Source organism: Gallinula chloropus, assembly GCF_964237585.1.
Source record: "Gallinula chloropus genome assembly, chromosome: 12".
NCBI lineage: Eukaryota > Metazoa > Chordata > Aves > Gruiformes > Rallidae > Gallinula > Gallinula chloropus.
Window position 1 is genome coordinate 4,995,104 of NC_140097.1, and position 18,001 is coordinate 5,013,104.

The window sequence follows — 18,001 nt, forward strand, 5'->3', positions numbered from 1 at the left end:
GAGAAGTTTCTCCGGAGAGCGTGTATATTTGTTTTGAAAATGTCTAAGCAATGTTCTCCTTGTGTTCTGTATGAAACCTGCTGTATTATACAACGTGCATGCTTAAAATGATGGCTGTTCTCGTTCATGCCGGGGATAATTGATAAGAATAACTTAAATTTCTAATCCGGGGCTTGAGCTTTTATATTTATGTTGGGTTTTGGAAAAATAAGCTGTAAAGAGGCGGGGAAAGCAAGAGGGTGTGGGGAGGGGAAGGGGCTTAACGTTGCAAAATGAGGACTGTCACGCTGACTGTGCTGCTGTTCTTGGACAATGATGAGCATTTTCTCATAGAAAGTTTTTGAATGTTTTCTCTTTTATACTTGCTGCAGAATGCAGTGCGTCATAATCTTAGTCTTCACAAGTGTTTTGTGCGAGTAGAAAACGTTAAAGGGGCAGTATGGACAGTGGATGAACTAGAGTTCCAAAAACGAAGGCCACAAAAGATCAGTGGGTATGTCCACCATGTTTGAACTTCTTAGCCTAGCTTGGATCATGCTTACAGTTTAACGTAGAGGCTTTTGGCTGCTAGCTGGTGTTAGACCAACCACAGGTGGTTTCGCATTTGTTTCAGTTAAGGGAAACCAAGACAAACATCTCATCACTACTGTTTGTATGCCCACCAGTACCCTGACCCTGCTTGCTTGGTGTTTGTTGCATCACATGCTAGTAGCTTTTAGGTGGCAATGCATATTAACCCTCACAAACCATTTGCTTATGCTTATTGCATTTTATTTTCTTTTTCCTTTTCCCTGTATTTGATGTCTGTTCTGTCCCCGATCCCGTGTCCCTTTGTTTCCACTTCATCTCCTTTGCTGCTGCTCTTGTCCCAGGGTGCCATTCGCACCAACCTCTCACTGCATAAGTGCTTTATCAGAGTAGAGGATGAGTTTGGGTCCTTTTGGACTGTTGATGATGAAGAGTTTAAACGTGGCCGTCATATTCAACGAGGCCGTCCTCGAAAATACTGCCCTGATGAAAACTTTGGCGAGCTTGTTGCACAGTAAGAGCTTTTACTTGCTTTAATTTTTTTTTTCTGCTGTTGCTTTGCTTTGCATGATTTACCCATCTCATGTAGACTTGCATTTCATGAAATAGTGACATCACCTTTGCTGCTAAAGAAACTAAATTTTTGGTTGTTACGTGTATTTTGTGTGTCCTGCTCTGATAATCCAAATGCCTGTAGTAATACCTCTACTTTGACATGTTTGTTAGAGCATTTGTTTATAGTGCAATGTAGACTAAAATAATTATCCACGCTAGCGCAGATACGCTGCTGTAGACCTGTCAGGAAGACAGATATATGCCAGGAAAGGCTTCAGATAAGTTTTGATTCTGATGTTTTCCTTTGCTTTCAGTTGTATGCTTTGTTTTGCAACTCTTAATGAGAAACAGAGTAAGGTGCTTGTGAGACAGAAACACTGAATTACCTTTAAAAAGTTGGAAAGCGCAGTGAGACCAGCTGTAAAGATGATAATCAACAGGCCATCCTGTGTCTACAGCAACCACGCACCAATATTCCTGGGGTTCCCAAAGCAATTTTCTTTGACCTTTACTCGAAGGCCATCTCACCAGGACAACTGATCCTTGCTGGTCCCTGTGGGAGGGCCTCAGTTAAGACTCTTCTCACCACGATTTATCCCCATGTGAGAAGAGCAAAAATAAATATGCCTAGTGAGTGATAACACTTTTTTGGAAAGATTTTTTTTTTTTTGCATTGGTGCTTTTTTTATTCAGTTTGTACTTGATGAATTTTTAAATTCTATTTTTTTTTTTTTTCCCTGCGATGGAACCTGGGATATGCACTCAATGATCTCAAAGGTCTCTTCCAACCTAGTGACTCTTATGATTCTATGCAGATGGCCTGCTGAGGAGAGAGTGGGTGTGCTTGCAGTTCGCCTCTCTCAAATCCAACCCCTTACATGAACTTAAGATGACCCAAGGAGGGGTCCTAAATAGCACACCAGAACGGTGTGCAGCACAGCAGTACCTGCCATTGTGCTTCCATGCCCACAGGCCCAGACTTGGTGGGATGACAGTACCTCACCAGGACTGCTCGCTGTCCACCTGGCAGGAGATAAGGTGGCTCAGATCCTCTCTCATCCCAGTCCCCTGCTCCAGTGCAGGGGACTCTGCTGCCAGCGACTTGGGGAGTAATTTGTCTGAAGGAATATTAAAAATGTCCCGTGATGCTTTTGATCATAGCCTCCTCCTGATGGACCTGTACAGGGTATCGGGCTCCCAGACAAGACGAGTATTGGAGAATTTCTCCTGAACACAGCTCAAATGAGTAGAGATGCCAAGATGTGCTACTAACGCAGGGTAGTAGAACACATGGCGAGGTAACGTTGAGAGATAATGATGTTCCTTATTTAGTAAAGGCAAATATGATAACTGTAGCCTAAAACTCTGATATTTTCTTTAAATTTAAAAAAGAAGAAGAAAAGAGAGAAATGAAAGAGAACTTGTGGGCAAAAACAGTCTCAGCTCTAGTTTTCTGGTGTGGGAGGAAGCATTACATGCTTGAAACGCTCACAGGGAAGTTGGTTGCATTTAACTCTCCTTTTTATGTTTTTCTTATGCAGTAACCCTTCTCTTATTAAAAACATACAGACCAGCCACACCTACTGCACACCTCTCAATGCTGCTTTACAGGTAAGATTAATGACTGTAGCAAATATGCAACAGAGGCGTGTGTCTTCCCCACTCATTTCAAAATATATTAGCCTTGCTCTAATTAGATATTAAATTTTAATTCCGTTAAACTTTTTTCTTAAGTGCATAAAGCATCATAGTCCCTGGAGGCAAACACATATCAGGCTGCTTCAGCATTAGCTAGATGCTTAGCATTTTGAATATTGTGGCAAAAAAATTAAAAGTTCACTTATTAATATTTATCAGCAGTATCATAATTTCCATCCTCTTATTTCAGAATTTCACTTGAGGCAAAAATACCACAAGTGTAATTACTCTAGCACAGCTATTAATGTGCTGAATGATAGGATACTGCGGCACGTGACCTTCTATTGTTCATGGGTTTAAAGAGAAAGCAGATCATTTTTTTTTTCCACCCCCCTTTTCTTTTAAGGGCTATTTTTTGCATATTTTCCTATTGTTGGTAAAAAATAAATGTTGCTATTCCTATAGGGAAAAGGAGAAAAAAAAAAAAGAAGAAAAGAAAAGATGTTTTTTTATTGGTTTAAGCTGTATGGTAATTGTAAGACAAATATTCTGGGGGGTTCACAATGTAGACACAAAGTGCCTGTGCACAATTAATAACTTGCAGGCTAAAAGTGTGCATGTCTCCAGCCCTTTTTCACGTGCTGGGTATCACGTTGGCATTTTTATTTTCTCCTCTCTCTACAAATTCCCAAGTCTTACCTCGTAAACAGCCCAGGTAGAGCCTGTATTCAGTGTATGAGCCAAAGACATGGGTGCATTTCCCTGCTCTGAATTTGCAGGGTGAGGGCAGTTTGTGTGGGATCACGCCCATTCCCTGTAGTGGGAATGAACCCAGGAGGCACCCTGGCTGTTCGTTGAGGGTCCCTTCTACAGAAGTTCACCAACAGCCATGGATGTTCACTTGGGCAAACATGTTTTCTGGAAGGTTTAGCAGAACCTTCTCTTTTCACAGCCTAGAAACAGAGAGCAAAGCCATGTTCTGCATTTCTTCTAATTATATGAGTTTATGCCTTAACTTCTGAAAAGCATATGAAAGCATGTTTAAATGAAGCAACTGTAAATACCATTCATTAGTAACTTATTTTCCCCTGAGTCTTGTGAAGTGTGATTTTTAAAGACGGCTTTGTCTCTTGAATAGTATTAAGATTACAAGCACATTTTACATTCATGAGGCTGAAAGGCAAAAACGAAATGATCCTGCATTTCTTCACATTGTTAACTATGTGACTAATTTCAATTAATATGCTTATCATACGGAACTGTTCGTGTTTTATTTCTGAAACACGTGTCGTTGTCGTCATCTCCATCCATTCTTGTCTTTTGTGATAACCTCCGAACTGTTTCATTTCCCCCTTTTCCTGGAAGTAGCACGTACTCATACCTCCCCCCCGTAGCATCTTGTGAACGGAAACGATGGAGAGGAGAGCCTGGCCCGAATTTGCTGCCACTCACATGGCCCCTGTAATAAATGGGGGTGAACGATATTCATTGCACTGAGACAGGTCATCTTTTTTTTAGGTTGAAAATACACCTGCAGGTTCCTCCCTGCTCTCCCTCTTTGGATTTTGGAGGCAAAATCCCAGTGGGTACTCAGGTGCTGTGCAGGGTTTGAGCAAAGCCATGTGGATGACCGGTGCTACCCAGGCAGTTGGGACCTCACTTGGGCCATAATCTTCCTCCTGGGACACAAGGATGCTCTACCTGCTAGTGCCTATGTTCAGGCTAATTAAATAATTAACAAGTAACGTTCACCCAGCTTTTTTGGGCATCTGCAAAGACGAGCTTTTTGCACATCACTGTGAGTGCACATGGCACCATATGTCACCGGGATGCCAGGGTGTATTTTTCTTTTCCGGTGTGGTAGTAGAGCCGCCCCTCTCCTTCCCCCAGACCCCTCTGACATCTCCATCTGTTTTCCTTCACGGCCAGGGAGAAGAAGCAGCTCTCTCCCCTCTGTGTGTGTGGAAGGTACGGGGACCCCAGCTCTCACCAGCACTCTCTGTTCCCAGTGGGTCATCAGGGGCTCCCAAAACTCCCCCCTCCCTTATTTTATCTTCATAGCAGATACTCCTCATGTCCCACCTCTCCCCCAGTAAATTGCTTTACTGCAATTACAAGTTATCACTATGGGTGAAGAACTTGAGTCATTATTTTGCCAAGTGCAGGAAATGTGAACCATTCTTTGCATCCCCTAATCACAATGAGTTTGCCGGTTGTTGAATCAAGAAGATAAAAATAATCCTCCCTGTTAGAATAGCTTTTGTAATCATATGTGACACATAGGGCTGCACATGGAGAGGTCAATGTAAGGAAGAATAGAAAGGGGCTGTGCTCCTGAAGATGCTGCAGTCAGGGCTGGTCGTGCTGCCCCTTTCCCATCCCATCTCCCCCAACCCGGTCTCTGGCTGTGCTTGCTTGAGAACAGCTCTGCCGGCTCGGATGGCAACAAGCAAGGAGTTTTGTCCCATGAATTAGAAGCAGGCGAGAGGTTCAGTGGGGAATACGTTCGCATGAACTCCCCTCCCACGGGCAGCGTTTGCATCATGCAGACCTGGAGCCTGATGGATTTTTTTGGCTCGGCCGCCGCAGCCGGCTGACCTCTCCCTGGAGCAGGTCGAGCGCTGCCGAGCCAGCGTCTGTGGCTCTGCGGCGCTGACACGGCTCACGGAGCTGCAGATGATGTCAGCCGGATCCGGCTGGGATGGGTGAAATGGTTAAACATCCTTCGAGTCCCTGGGCGCTACTGCCTTGGAAAGCCAAGCATCCCGTCCCCGCCAAACCCTGGGCTCCTCCGGGGCTCGGGGTTTCCGCGCTCTCACCGCTGCCGCGCCGGGCACAGGCCTGTGCCGTCAACATGAGCTAACGCTGACACACAGTAAATATTAGCAGGCAGAACGTTGGGAATCAGAGGGAAAATATTTAACAGTTCATTCTCTTCCTACAAAGATTTCCATTTAGAAAGTTAACTCCAGTGTGCCTCTGCGGGGCATTTCCTAAGAGCGAGTCTCAGTCGCAATAGGAGGGTCAGGTCTGTAGTAGTTCAGGTAAGGGCTGAGGTGCCAAGATGTAAAAAAACTCCTTGTGGAGTGGTTCTGCGCTCTGGTAGGTCACTGCAGCTCTGGGAGATCTGGGTAGCGCTACCTGCAGCTCCACACTTGTGTCATGAGAAAAACCCACCTCAGTATTGCTGCCTTCCCGCTTTGCTCTAGTGGGAAGGACTGACCAGCTGAAGGAGTTCTTAAGTTTTTTTCCCCCGTTTCATTAAAAACCAAAAACCCAAGACCTAAGCCACAAAGGAATCTAAAAGCCCCAAACATAATTTTGCCAAGTGAAAATAGGAAAAGGCTGGTTTATTTTTTTCCAGGGGTTGTAATGCCGGATAGGGAATGGAAAGGGAAAGCTCTGTCCTCTCACAAACTAACAGAGCCATGAATGCTTAAACCCAGACATAAATGACGTTAAATTTCCCTTGGTGGAACCAGTGTAATGCCTATCAGAAAGCCCAATATTAAAAAAAAACAGAATTAATTGTGAATAATGTAAATGCAGAGAACGGTTTGGAAGACGTGTGTTGTGTGATGTATAAAAATGTTAGTTATGGCTCTTCATATATCTGTTTGTGTCCCTGGCAGGCTTCAATGGCTGAGAACAGTATACCTCTATACACTACTGCTTCCATGGGAAATCCCACTCTGGGCAATTTAGCCAACGCGATGAGGGAAGAGCTTAACGGTGCAATGGAGCATACGAACAGTAACGGGAGTGACAGTAGTCCAGGACGTTCCCCTATGCAAGCAATGTAAGTATGGCAGAGGCACGTGCATGGTTCTAGGTGCTGTCTTACTGCAGTTGCTGCAGTTGGTTACTGGGGCTCATGGATAGAGCAGCAAGAGCAGACATCTCCATCTGGGAGCATGCTTGGGGTTGATGGGAAGGTAAAAGGGCAGTTTTCCAACTTCTGATCAGCTCAGCTCAGCCCGACAAACACACAGAGCTATAACATTCTTAACTTGTTTGCAGCTCTCTTCTTTCAACCTTGCAAAACCTCATAGGCAACTGCTTTTCTTGGAGAAAAAAACCCAAACCATGTCTGATTTTCCTCCCCTTGGGTCCACATGACAAGCACAGCCAGAGCTGGGAAACGGGCTTGTTTGGCGGGTCTAAAAAAAAATACCCACTCGATGCACAACGGTCTTGCTAAGCATTAACGATGGCACACGTGAAGGTCTGCATGATTTATAGATTGCTCTTAAAATATCAAAAGGAAAATTAATAGGGGCATTATAGCAACAGACGGCAGTATAATGAGTGCATATATATAACTGCATGAAGTAATGGGGGACCGCTGTCCCTGCTCAACGTGAATGGCACCCGGGCAGCGCGCTGGCGCAGGAAAGGGTAAGGCAGGAAGGGTGTGATGCCCCGATGGGTGTGTTCGGTATTTATGGGGTGATGGAGTGAGTTTGCAAAGCTGTAAATTCCCCCCCTCCTCTCGAATTACATACCGGGTAATTGGCGGCTGGCAAGGAAGCTGGAGTTTATAAGTCTTGTAGTTCCCTAAAAACTCCGTGGAGTGGTTGGCTACCTGTGCGAGCGGCCGGGTGTGAGCACCGCACTGCCTTTATTCTGCCTGTTCCTTAAAATGGGCTGTGAAATTACTGGCTGCCTCGCTCACAGCTCACATTACACATTAAAATGAGAAGTAATTTGTAGTCTTTTACTTCAAAGTCATTTGAATAAGGGATTTACAAAAGTAAGTTTAAATCAAAAAGTAGAAAAAAAACATTAACCTAATACCACGATAGTAATTAGTTGTGAAACTAATTAGCATTTAATGGCAAAAAAAAGTTTTCCACCTGCATAATGTGTTGTCAGAGGGGAGGGGGCACGAAGGAATCTGAGGCTCTGGGTACTTTGATATCGCAGCATTTTAAATCAGTGCACAAAGTGCTTTGAAAAAAAAGAAAAGAATCTTTAAAGATGGCAACATTCATTTTTAATTAATAATTAATTTAAACATTGTCTTTTACCATTTACTTCAAAACACTCAAATAATGTGTTTAGCTTTTCCAGTGATTGTTTGTGCAGTATTAATTATGTCTCCCAAAGTAGCGTCGCGTGACACACTTTCCGTCTCTCACAAACGGATTCATCTCCAGGCAGTTTTAGTCACAATTCGTTATCCTCTGCCCGTGACCACGTAGGGCTGGCGCGAAGGAGGAGTGGAGGGGATGTGGTGTTCCTCCAGAAAGAGGACTTCTCCCAAGGGTTTCTCCTGGCCTAACAGCCAGGGATGAAGGTTTATGATGTTGCGTTAATCCGAGTAATTATTTTCTTGCAAGTCCGAGGCTGGTGTAGTTCACGCACTTCTCATTCCACCTAAGGTTTCCTTGTCTTTGAAGAGTCTGCAAGCAGGGGAAAATAGCCGAGTTGAAACAGGCTAGGACATCTTCCAGAACTGTGCATAGCTGTGGCCTTTGTTGCACTTAATAATCATCTCTTAGCACATTGATACCAAGGTGAGGGGCACAGAACAAATGCTGGAAAGAGAGAGAGAGAGAGAGAGAGGAGGATGGGGGGGGGGGGGGAGGGATGCCTCATTTTCATTATTCACCAGAAAATCCAATTTTCTGTTGTAATATGGAAATGATTGTTTCCTGAGTGTTTTCATTTTCTCAGAATTGATAATATATGTGTTCTCTGCTGAACATTTCTTTTTGCTTAAGTAAAATGTGGCTGGGTGATGTTCCAATACCAGCCTCTGAGCTTCCCCGTTGAAACGGTGTTACTCAGTAGTTTGAAGGGATCTAAAGCCAGAACACCCGTCACACAATTGCAGGGTTCACCCTGTTTACTAAACAAAATCATGACTCAACAGCAGATTTCCAGGCACCGTGCAACCTTCCTTTTTCCATAAGCCTCCTTTGTTAACAACGTTTTCAGGTTTTTTTTTCCTCAGAACAGATTTCCTTGTCATAATGCAAATTATTTTTTAAACAATTCCGGTATATTAGAATAAATCAAGCTTTAAACTTTATTGTAAGGTTTAAAGGACCTTGTTAACATGACAGCTAAGAAGTCTAACACTTTAGCTGAAGTCTTATTACTGCTCATTCGTTTCCTTTTTATGACACATTGAACCACGGCTAGGTTTTCTTTTTCTCCTCCCCCCCCCCCTCCCCTTCTCTCTCCCTCCTTTTGAAACACTAGAAAGTAGTCGCATAATTACAGCTTGGGGACATAACACTTTCATCCTGATATGCTCCAAAGGTAGCCACAAAGCAAACTACTCCATGCTGTGTGCACCACCAGAACTCGGTGGCTTTAAACAACAGTCAGCTTTATTAAAAACTCCTCTGTTCCCAGAGTGGACAAACAAAAGAATTACTCAGATGTGAAAAGAAGGGGAATCTGTGTTCAGCAAGGTTATTTATTGTTAACCCCTTCTGGAGTCTTCGGCATCTACTTAAAAGGGATGTGCTGAAATTCTCCTACTATAAAGAAGAAATGGGAAACCCTTTCTTTCTCTCTTTTTAATGTCATGTGTCCCCCCCCTTTATTTTTTCTTTTTTGCCTAACCCAGCATTTACCTTTTCTGTAATTCCAGAGACTGAATTCTTTCGTCTCTAAAGGAAGTTTTCCTTCCCCAGTTTGGGATTTTGGTGAGATGACAAATAGAGATTCCGACTTCCCTGAGAGAGATGAAGGTCCCCCTTCACTTTTGAGCTTGTTTAAGCCTATTTATTTCAGTTGCTCTGAAATGTTTGAGCAAAATCACAGGCTGATTCAGTAAGGTTTCCTCCTCACGCACCACTTTGTGTTTAGAACTGATAGAGTACACAAGGAGTTGAGCTTTTTTTGGTGGTTGTTTTTCATGCAGATCTCTCCCTGGGGGAGGGTGTATTACCCCCACAACCCTCCTAATTTGGGGGATGGAGTTGTTGCCAAGCTCGCTGTCTGATGTCTGTCCAACACGTGAGCTGCTGGCGGAGGCTGGCATGGCCATGCCTCCCCGTGGCTTTGTGGCCCTCTCCAGCTTTGTCTCACTCGGGGTCGAGCAGCCCTTTTCATACCTCGGTGCTTTGCTTTGCTTTCCCTCCCAGAGTTTTGTTTTTTGATTTCTGGGAACCACACCAAACCTCAAAGAGAAACTCTGTTCAAACCACCTGGTTTCACCTGCTTTCATAACAAAACCAGAAGGGGGGGCAGAGTTTGCTTTGGAAAGCTTCGTTGGTCTTTGAAGGAGCTTTCATGGCTTTTTTGGGTGGTTGTGAGTGCAGCAGGTACCTGGCTTATCACTGGTTCACTTCTGCCCTCCATCCGAGTCTGAGGTGTTACGGGGACATCATGGGACACCAAGACGTGGCCCATGAGCAGTCTTTGGGGAAGCTCCTGTCTACAATGCGCTCTTCTCTCTCCTTTGAAAACTCACCCTCTGGCTTTTCCAAAGTGATAGTTAAAAAAAGAAGCATCGCAACAAGGAAGCCAACAAGCAAGACTTTTAAATTAAAACAGCAGTAGGAAGGATCACGGCTGTAACGGCCGAGTAGCACATGTTTTGTCGGTGTCGAAGTGTAGCCACTCTTTCCCCTTTTTCTTCTGTTTTTCATTTCATGTTTTCTCCTGAGTGAGGGGCCCTGCAGCCTATTTACAGTATAAGTTTTTCTAGTTGCAGATAATCAGTTTTTACGTTTGCTGGGGCCGTGAGCCGTGGGATGGTGAGCACACCTCTCGCAGAAGTTACACAATGCGCAGAGGATGCTCTTTGCTCCCAGGAATCACAGAACTGTAGGGGTTGGCAGGGAGTTCCAGAGATCAAGTCCAACCCCCCTGCCAAAGCAGGGTTCCTAGGACAGGTCGCTCAGGTCAGCATCCAGACTAGTCTTGAATATCTCCAGAGAAGGAGACTCCACAACCCCCCTGGGCAGCCTATTCCAGTGCTGTGTCAGGTGGTGGCAGAGGCCTGTTAGTGAATTTGAAGGGAAGAGGTGTGTGTACCGCCTCAGTGCTCCCCACCGCTCCTTTGTTGGACGGGTTGGAAGGTGCAGTTAACACTTAAGTATTGATTTAGCACTTTACAACTCAAGAAGTTGAAATACGCAGGGACTTGAAAGGCATTCACAGCTCACGCTGGAAATGTGTGTAGTCAGCAGGTTAGATGCCTCCTAAACTGATCCAGGCTCAAGCTGAAATAAATAAATAGGGTGTGATACAGCTTTGTGCACTATACAAGCACGCAGCCAGGTCCCTTGAAATCAGCAGGGTTACCTCTTGGCTCGTCCGTGGATCCTGGGTGTTTTCTCCCTGTTCGGTGATTTACTCTTGCCGTCTGCCGGTGCGGTGGAGTGCAAACAGCACTGTCGTTCCTGTCCCCACAAAACATAAACCAAAATGCTGCTATTTTAAATCATTCAGTTTAAAGCCAGGCTGTGCAGGGGGAGGAGAAGTTCTTACAAATGAAGGTGTGCACTTCGGGCTGTGTTTTCACGTGGCCCCTTCCCATGAAAGGGTTAAATGAGTCCACATGGAGAAAAAAAACAAGACTCTGGGAGGTGGATATCAACTCAATGAGAGACAGAGTGGGACTTGAACTCATTAACACTTTATTTTAAGGGATTGCCTACAACATCAATTATTTAGGAAGCAAACAGGGTCTCCATTGCCGTGTCGCATTATTAATACTTGGTAATGTCAATAAAATCCTACTTTCCTATAAAGTCCCACCAACAAGACACTATTGACTCACATGGCTATTTTACATTTCAAAAGCTGCTGAACAAAAAAAAAAGGGGGGGGGGGGGGAGAAAAAAAAGGTAATTTGTATTTGTATAGGATTTGTTGTAAATATGATTTACGAACAACATTTTTCAATTGTTATCATACCTGTTTTGAATGACCAAGCCCCGTTCCCCTGCGGGTTATTCATGTGCTGTGCCGTAATGAGAAATTTGGCAGATCTCATCTCTTTAGTACATCCTTGTGCCCACCATGAGCTGGGGATCATGTTCTGCCTTGTTTACAGCTGACAGTGTTATTATTCTCGTTAGGACTGTGCTTTCTTATCATATTGTTGTGTTGAGCGAGCCTTTTCCTCTCTGTTTGTGTTTCCTGGCAGGGCTTTTCTTCCCTTATTGACAGTTTGTAAAAATATGCATTAATTTGGAGTTTAAAGCATGTATCATGGTGTCTCTTTGCTGTGTTTGCTTGAAGTTGATTAATGATAGAACCTCACTTGGGGTCGTCCTCTGGAGAGTTGTCTCACAGGTTCTGCATGTTAACGAGAGACGCTGCACACACAGCGAGCGATGATTAGCCCAGCCTCCGCCGGCTCGGCGGGCTGACAAACTGCTGCTTTGCCTTTCGGATGCTTATTCCGCTTATTTATCCAAAGATTGTATTAATCAACTTAATATGTCAGCTGAGAGCGTTTTCTCTCCATCCCGAGACGGAAACCCTCTCGAGGTGCTCCTCCTCCCAGAGTGTTTTCCCAGGGAAAGCTGAGCAAAGCGTAGCCTTCGCTTGGCTTTGGTGGCTGGTGCAGAAGTCGAGGGTCTTCTCCTTCTCCTCCTAGTCTTGGCACACCGGGTCCAAATGCCCAAAGTCCCCCCCCCAAGGTGTCAGAACCTGTTTTTTCATGATCAGTTCAACTGATTCACTGGGTTCTCGTTTTTCCAGGCACCCCGTGCATGTCAAAGAAGAACCGCTAGATCCAGATGAAAATGAAGGCCCACTATCCTTAGTGACAACAGCCAACCACAGTCCAGATTTCGATCACGACAGAGATTATGAAGATGAACCTGTAAATGAGGACATAGAATGAGTTATGTCTGACATCGTTACCCTGAGAATGAAGATTGGAAGAACACGTCAAACTTAGCTGTGAAATCTCTCCATTATTGTACAGTCTGGAGGATTCTCAGTCCACTTTGACAACTATGAAATATGTTAACTCTTAGTGCCATCAAGTATCCCATTTGGGAGTATTTTTGATTTTTCTACTTTTTGTTGAAAAAAGGAATTTGTACTCTGTGCATTGGATGGACTTGTTTGGTACTTGGGATTTTCCTCTCTTACAGTCAACATCAGTGTTGTAAATTTGCTAAACTGATTCACTCGCATTTAGCAGCCAGCTGTGGACTGCAGGTCCTGCCAATTTTGGACACTTTGAGGACATCAAACTGAGCATGTACACCTGAACTGCAGATCAAGTCTTTGCCCAGATTTTAAGGATTCCAATGGACAACATATTTGCACAGTACTGCATGTTGATTATCACTGCCTTTACTCCATTTTTTTTTTTCATTTTTCAGTTGGCTTCTGGTTTTTTCTTCTTTATTTTCTTTATTTTTTCTTTCTTTTGCTTCCATTTGGGATGGGGAAGGCCTGTGTGTGCACGTGTGTGGGTACGTGTGTGTGCGTGTGAGCGTGTATATCGGGGAGGGGTTAAAAGAAAAAGAAAAAAAAATTATCCCAAACTTTTTAATGTATTGCTTTTATTCCCCCCCCCCCCAACCCCACTTCTCCTCTACCATTTTAAGTTCTGACCTCAGGCCTCATCCAGGCCCAGGGCCTCTCGGAGGCTTCAACGTTTTCTGTACTTTGTGATGAATGTTAATAGGTGTTTTTATTATACGAAGCTGAATGTCATTGAATTGTTTGTAGTTTTTTCTGTCATTCATTCCAGTTTCCTTCGGATGCCACCGTGTTTTCTTTAGCTATGGAAAACATTCCATTTCGGTGTCGCCTCTTGGTTTGTTTTTATTTTTTACCTTGTCGTCATTGTTTTGAAAAGGTCCCAAATGCTGCACTATCCATGTGGAAGGGTTGTCCAACGGGGAGAGAGAGAGAGAGAGAGAGGAACGAAGTACTGCAAGAACGAGAATGAATGACAGATGAACATAGAAACACTGTAGGAAGCAACACAGATTCATTCCACAAAGCAGTATTTTTTAATATATATTTGTTGTTGTTGTTGTTTGGGGGTTTTTTGGGTTTGGGTTTGTTTTTAATTTTATTTTTATTTTTTGGCAGCAATGGTGAATATTAGCAAATGCCACAAAACGGAACAGCACAAAGAAACATATGCAGCACCAACAGAGTTCGCTTTTGTTAGAGGATGACTAGTACAGTGGCAGGTTCTCGGTCGTTATACACGAGTTCTGATGGGTCAACCAACCAATCTTTCTAGGATATCTTTTAAGATTACCGAGATGGGCACCTATACATTTATTATTGCAAATTTTTATATTTCCTTTTTTTTTTTTTAATTCTTCTTCTTCTTCTTGCATTTGCAAGTAGTGGTTGGAAAGATGACTTCATTAAATTGTTGTTGTACGTGGTGATGTTTCACGGTTAAGCATCAGTTCGGGATTGCTTGGTGGCATTAATCTGTTCGAATACAAATTAGATTTCAGATTGAACTTGTTACGGGAGTTAATAAGGACGGAGCCCCACTAATGCTAAAGTGTTAATTTTCAGCTGTGCAAATCCAGTACTGCAGTTTAAGATTGTTATGCAATATTACACCAGCCAGTATGGAAACCTCGCCGTCGGAGACAGGAGATGTGGGAGAGAATTCGCACCGGGGGTTGGGGGGGGTGGGGGTGGCAGAGGGGGGGGCTTGTTAGGCACAACCAGCAAGGCTCTTCAAAGCAAACACGACATACAAGATCTGTTGCGATAGGTCAGTAAACCTCAGTCACCAAACACCTAAGTAAGCGTTTTCGTTCTGCAACCACTTTTCCCTCACTCATTTATTTATGTAGGACTGTAGCTTTTTAAATTTTTTTTTTCAAAAAGCCTTTTTCAGAGCTTAATTTATATTCTTCTTTGTACCTTTTAATTTTTTTTTTCTTTCCTAAAATTACCAAAGATATTACACAAAGGTAAATTATGTTCTCTGTTATATGCTTTATCTTATGAAGCCAAATATCCTCTTATTGTTGATCAAAGGAGGTTGAAGAATTTAGAGGGAAGTGACAAGATGTGGGCTATTGCTAACCTGAGAGGGAAACTGCTCCTTTATTCTAGAAAAATTTAGAAGGCCAAGTAGATGTCTGAACCAAAGTTGTTACTTTTTTATTTGCAATTCTTTACAGTGACCAAAATGAAAGTCTTGTAAAAGAGGAATCGAGGAGAGCTTCTGAGGCTAGAACTAGGAATCAGTGTTACTGGTGGAGCTGTGAGAAGGGAGCTGGAGCAAGCAAAGACTCGGTTATTTTGCGGAAAATTAGAGTATCAGATAAAGGAGACAGTTTAATAAAATACAGAAGAGAACAGAAAAGCTCCCACAATTTAACTGGACCACATAATAGTATTTCTAGAATTAAATGAGTAAAAAAAAAATAATAGTAATTTTTTTGTTGTTGGTCTTTGGTTCTACCGATTGTGTGCCACTTCTGTTTTGGGACTGTGCTGGGATGACTGCTTTAGTTTGGGTTGATCTTGGCACGTTTGCTCAATTTTGTTTAGTTTTTGGTCAGCATTTTTCATAAGAAAATAACACTCCTGTCCACTCATAAGCTTTGGTACAAGAGATTTTATTGGCAGTTACTTTTACAAAAACCCAACTCTGCTTTCTGTTTCGAAAGACAAGAAAAAAAAAAAAAGACAAGAAAAAAAGGGCAGTCTGTGGTCATTTGAAACATTTTTTTTCCTTTTTTTTTTTTTTTTTCCTTTGGTTTAAATTATATCCAGGCAGCTTCGTGACGTGCCGGCGGTAGCCAGATGGGGATCATGAGAATTGAGCCCCTGTGCTTCTAAACTGAGTGGTTTGCTGGTTAGTTCGGTATTCAGAAGGGGATAAAAATCTGGTAGATTAGTTCATTCTCAGCATGTGTAGCTAGACATGAGTAAAGATAACAGCATGAGAAACTGTTAGTACGCATACCTCAGTCCAAACTGTTAGGGAATGAGTAAATAAATAAAGAAAAAAAAATACATTTCACTCAGTTGCACTTAGTTGTATGTCTTGCATGCTTAGTCTAAAGACTGTAGCAAAAATGGAAAAAAAAAATTTCAAAAAAAAAAAAGAGAAAAAGAAATAAAAAATTAGATTTTAACATATCTGGCAGGTGTCGCAGCCTTGCAGAAGAACCAACTGAAAATCTCAGGCTTTACATCGAGCAAACTTCACTATGATTTTTACAATTCTGATTCTGTATCCCTTTGGATATACGGTTGCTTCTTTAGGGAGGGGTTTATTATGTTGTACATATATATCCCACTGTGTCTGTGTGAGCCTTTGTCTTTTGAGGGGTGGGGGGGGTTGGGGAGGGCTGGGAGGGAGGAAAAGGTGGAAAGGTCCTTTATTTTATTTTTTTTTTAAATTTTATTAATTTTTTTTTTTTAGATATCTTTCCTCAAAAGGAATAAATGCAGACCTGTTTTGTCAAAACACCTTTTGCTTTTTGTGCAACTGCTTTATATTAACTATACTAAAAAAAAAAAAAAAATAGCTTTGAAAAAAAAAAACCTACTGTATGTAATGGAATTGCAGAATACGCTGCACATGTATTTTATTTAGTTATCCTTGCTTTAAGAATATTGGATGACATTTGCTGACATGTGGGAGAAAATCCCTGACTTTTTTTTTTCTTTTTTTTTTCAGCTTTTAAATTGTAACATAGTTGACAGATTTTTGGGTTTGTTTTTGTTTTTTTTTTCCCTCTCCTGTTATCATTGATCAAAGTGTTTTTGTACAGTTTTTTTGTGTTTAAGCTGGTTTGGTTATTTTTTATTTGATACTTTCCCACCCCTTCTGTTATCTTTACCACTGCCTTTTCTGGCTGTCTTAAACAAAGTTCATATATTTGAAAGGAAAAAAAAGAAAAAAAAAAAAAAAGTCGTTTTAAAAAAAAAAACAAAACAAAAAATAATGTTTTTTCTCCTGCTGCAGTAAATATTTTGCATGATGAATTCCAGGGTCACACTTTCAAAAGTTTATCAGTGAAGTAGTGATTAATAATGGGGAGTGTCAAACTATTGAACTTTTTTGTATAAAAAAAACAAAAAAAAAACTTTACAAGGTGCCAAGATGTAAAGACAATTTGTTACATGTTTTTTTTCTCAAAGAAAAGCGTACATTATGAAAGTAGTACCATGTATCAGGTAAATCGCTGTCAGGAATGAGAGTCAAAGCCTTCCTTGTCCACACACACCAAATAAATTAAAAAGCAAAAAAAAAAAAGACAAAAAAAAAAAAAGTTTGTAAATGTAAAACCTGTTAGGTTTCTGCATTCAACTAGAAGTGAAATGAAAAAAAAAAAAAATCAAGGCTTATGTAGAATAAGTGACCACAAATGAAACAAAAAGAACCCCACCAAAAACCTTTCCTTTTGTTGATTCTCATTTGCAAGAGTCCCGCCGCAGGTCCTGCACCCTCCCCTCTCCTGGAGCTCCCGCTTTGGGATGAGGCCGGAGGAGGGATTCTGGTTCTACAAATATTGAAGATCATTAGATATTTTATATATATACATACATAAATATATATATATATAAAGTTTTTAAAAATAATTTTGAACTATTGTAGTTTTCAGATCGCCGATAATCTCGCCTTCATTATAGCATGGAAAAGGAAAAAAAAAATAATGTGTTTAAACTCTTTTGAAATCCTTTGGTACCTTTGGTTAATGAACTCTGAGCAGAGTTTTTAGATGTTTCAGAAGTCATTTAGTATTCTAGTCTTGCGAGGTGAATTTGCAGCTAACGACTGCATTTTAATGGGCCCAGAACAGGTAACAAAGTATCTTCTACCCATAAGCCTTGATGAAAATGGTACAGTCCAGACTGTTAGCATGGTGCTTCGTGTGTATGTGCTGCCAGTAACAAGATTTTTTTTTTAATTTTTTTTTTTTTGATAAGGCATAAAAGAAACTCATTCCTTACATCAACTGTAATTCCATCATTCCATGTCTGTTGATACAGACAATAAAAAATGTTGTGTAGTCAGTACTAATTACTGACATTATAGCATTCTCAAATGCAATAAAAATGCTGGTTGTTCACACTGGTAATGCAAGTTGCCATGTCCTAAGTTTTTATTTTGCTTTTCCCCCCCACCCCCATGACTCCTGTGTCACGTCCCCTGAGGCCCCGTGCCCCAGCGCTGGCCCATGGAGGGGCTGGTTGCGTCTTGCCTGTACCCACACACGTTCATGAGCAGTCTCCTCCTTCCCTTCTCCTTGGGTCACCCCCAAACATACCAAATCTCAAGATATTTTCGTGGCTGGCCTGGACAGGGTGGTCACTTGTTGCTTGAAGCGAGGAAGATGCTGTCACT

At 42.2% G+C, this 18,001-nt stretch overlaps 1 protein-coding gene across 1 annotated transcript in view; it reads left to right on the forward strand.

Annotated features, from left to right (window-relative positions):
* The window catches only part of FOXP1 (forkhead box P1), a gene marked incomplete at its 3' end in the record, with an annotated part of 338,169 nt that extends 325,628 nt beyond the window's left edge, over positions 1-12,541 (forward strand). The window contains exons 15-18 of the mRNA XM_084269605.1: positions 372-493; positions 2,625-2,694; positions 6,354-6,520; positions 12,397-12,541. Of these exons, the coding sequence (XP_084125731.1) occupies positions 372-493; positions 2,625-2,694; positions 6,354-6,520; positions 12,397-12,541 (504 nt within the window). The remainder of the gene's footprint in view (positions 1-371; positions 494-2,624; positions 2,695-6,353; positions 6,521-12,396) is intronic.
* Positions 12,542-18,001: the final 5,460 nt, after the last annotated feature.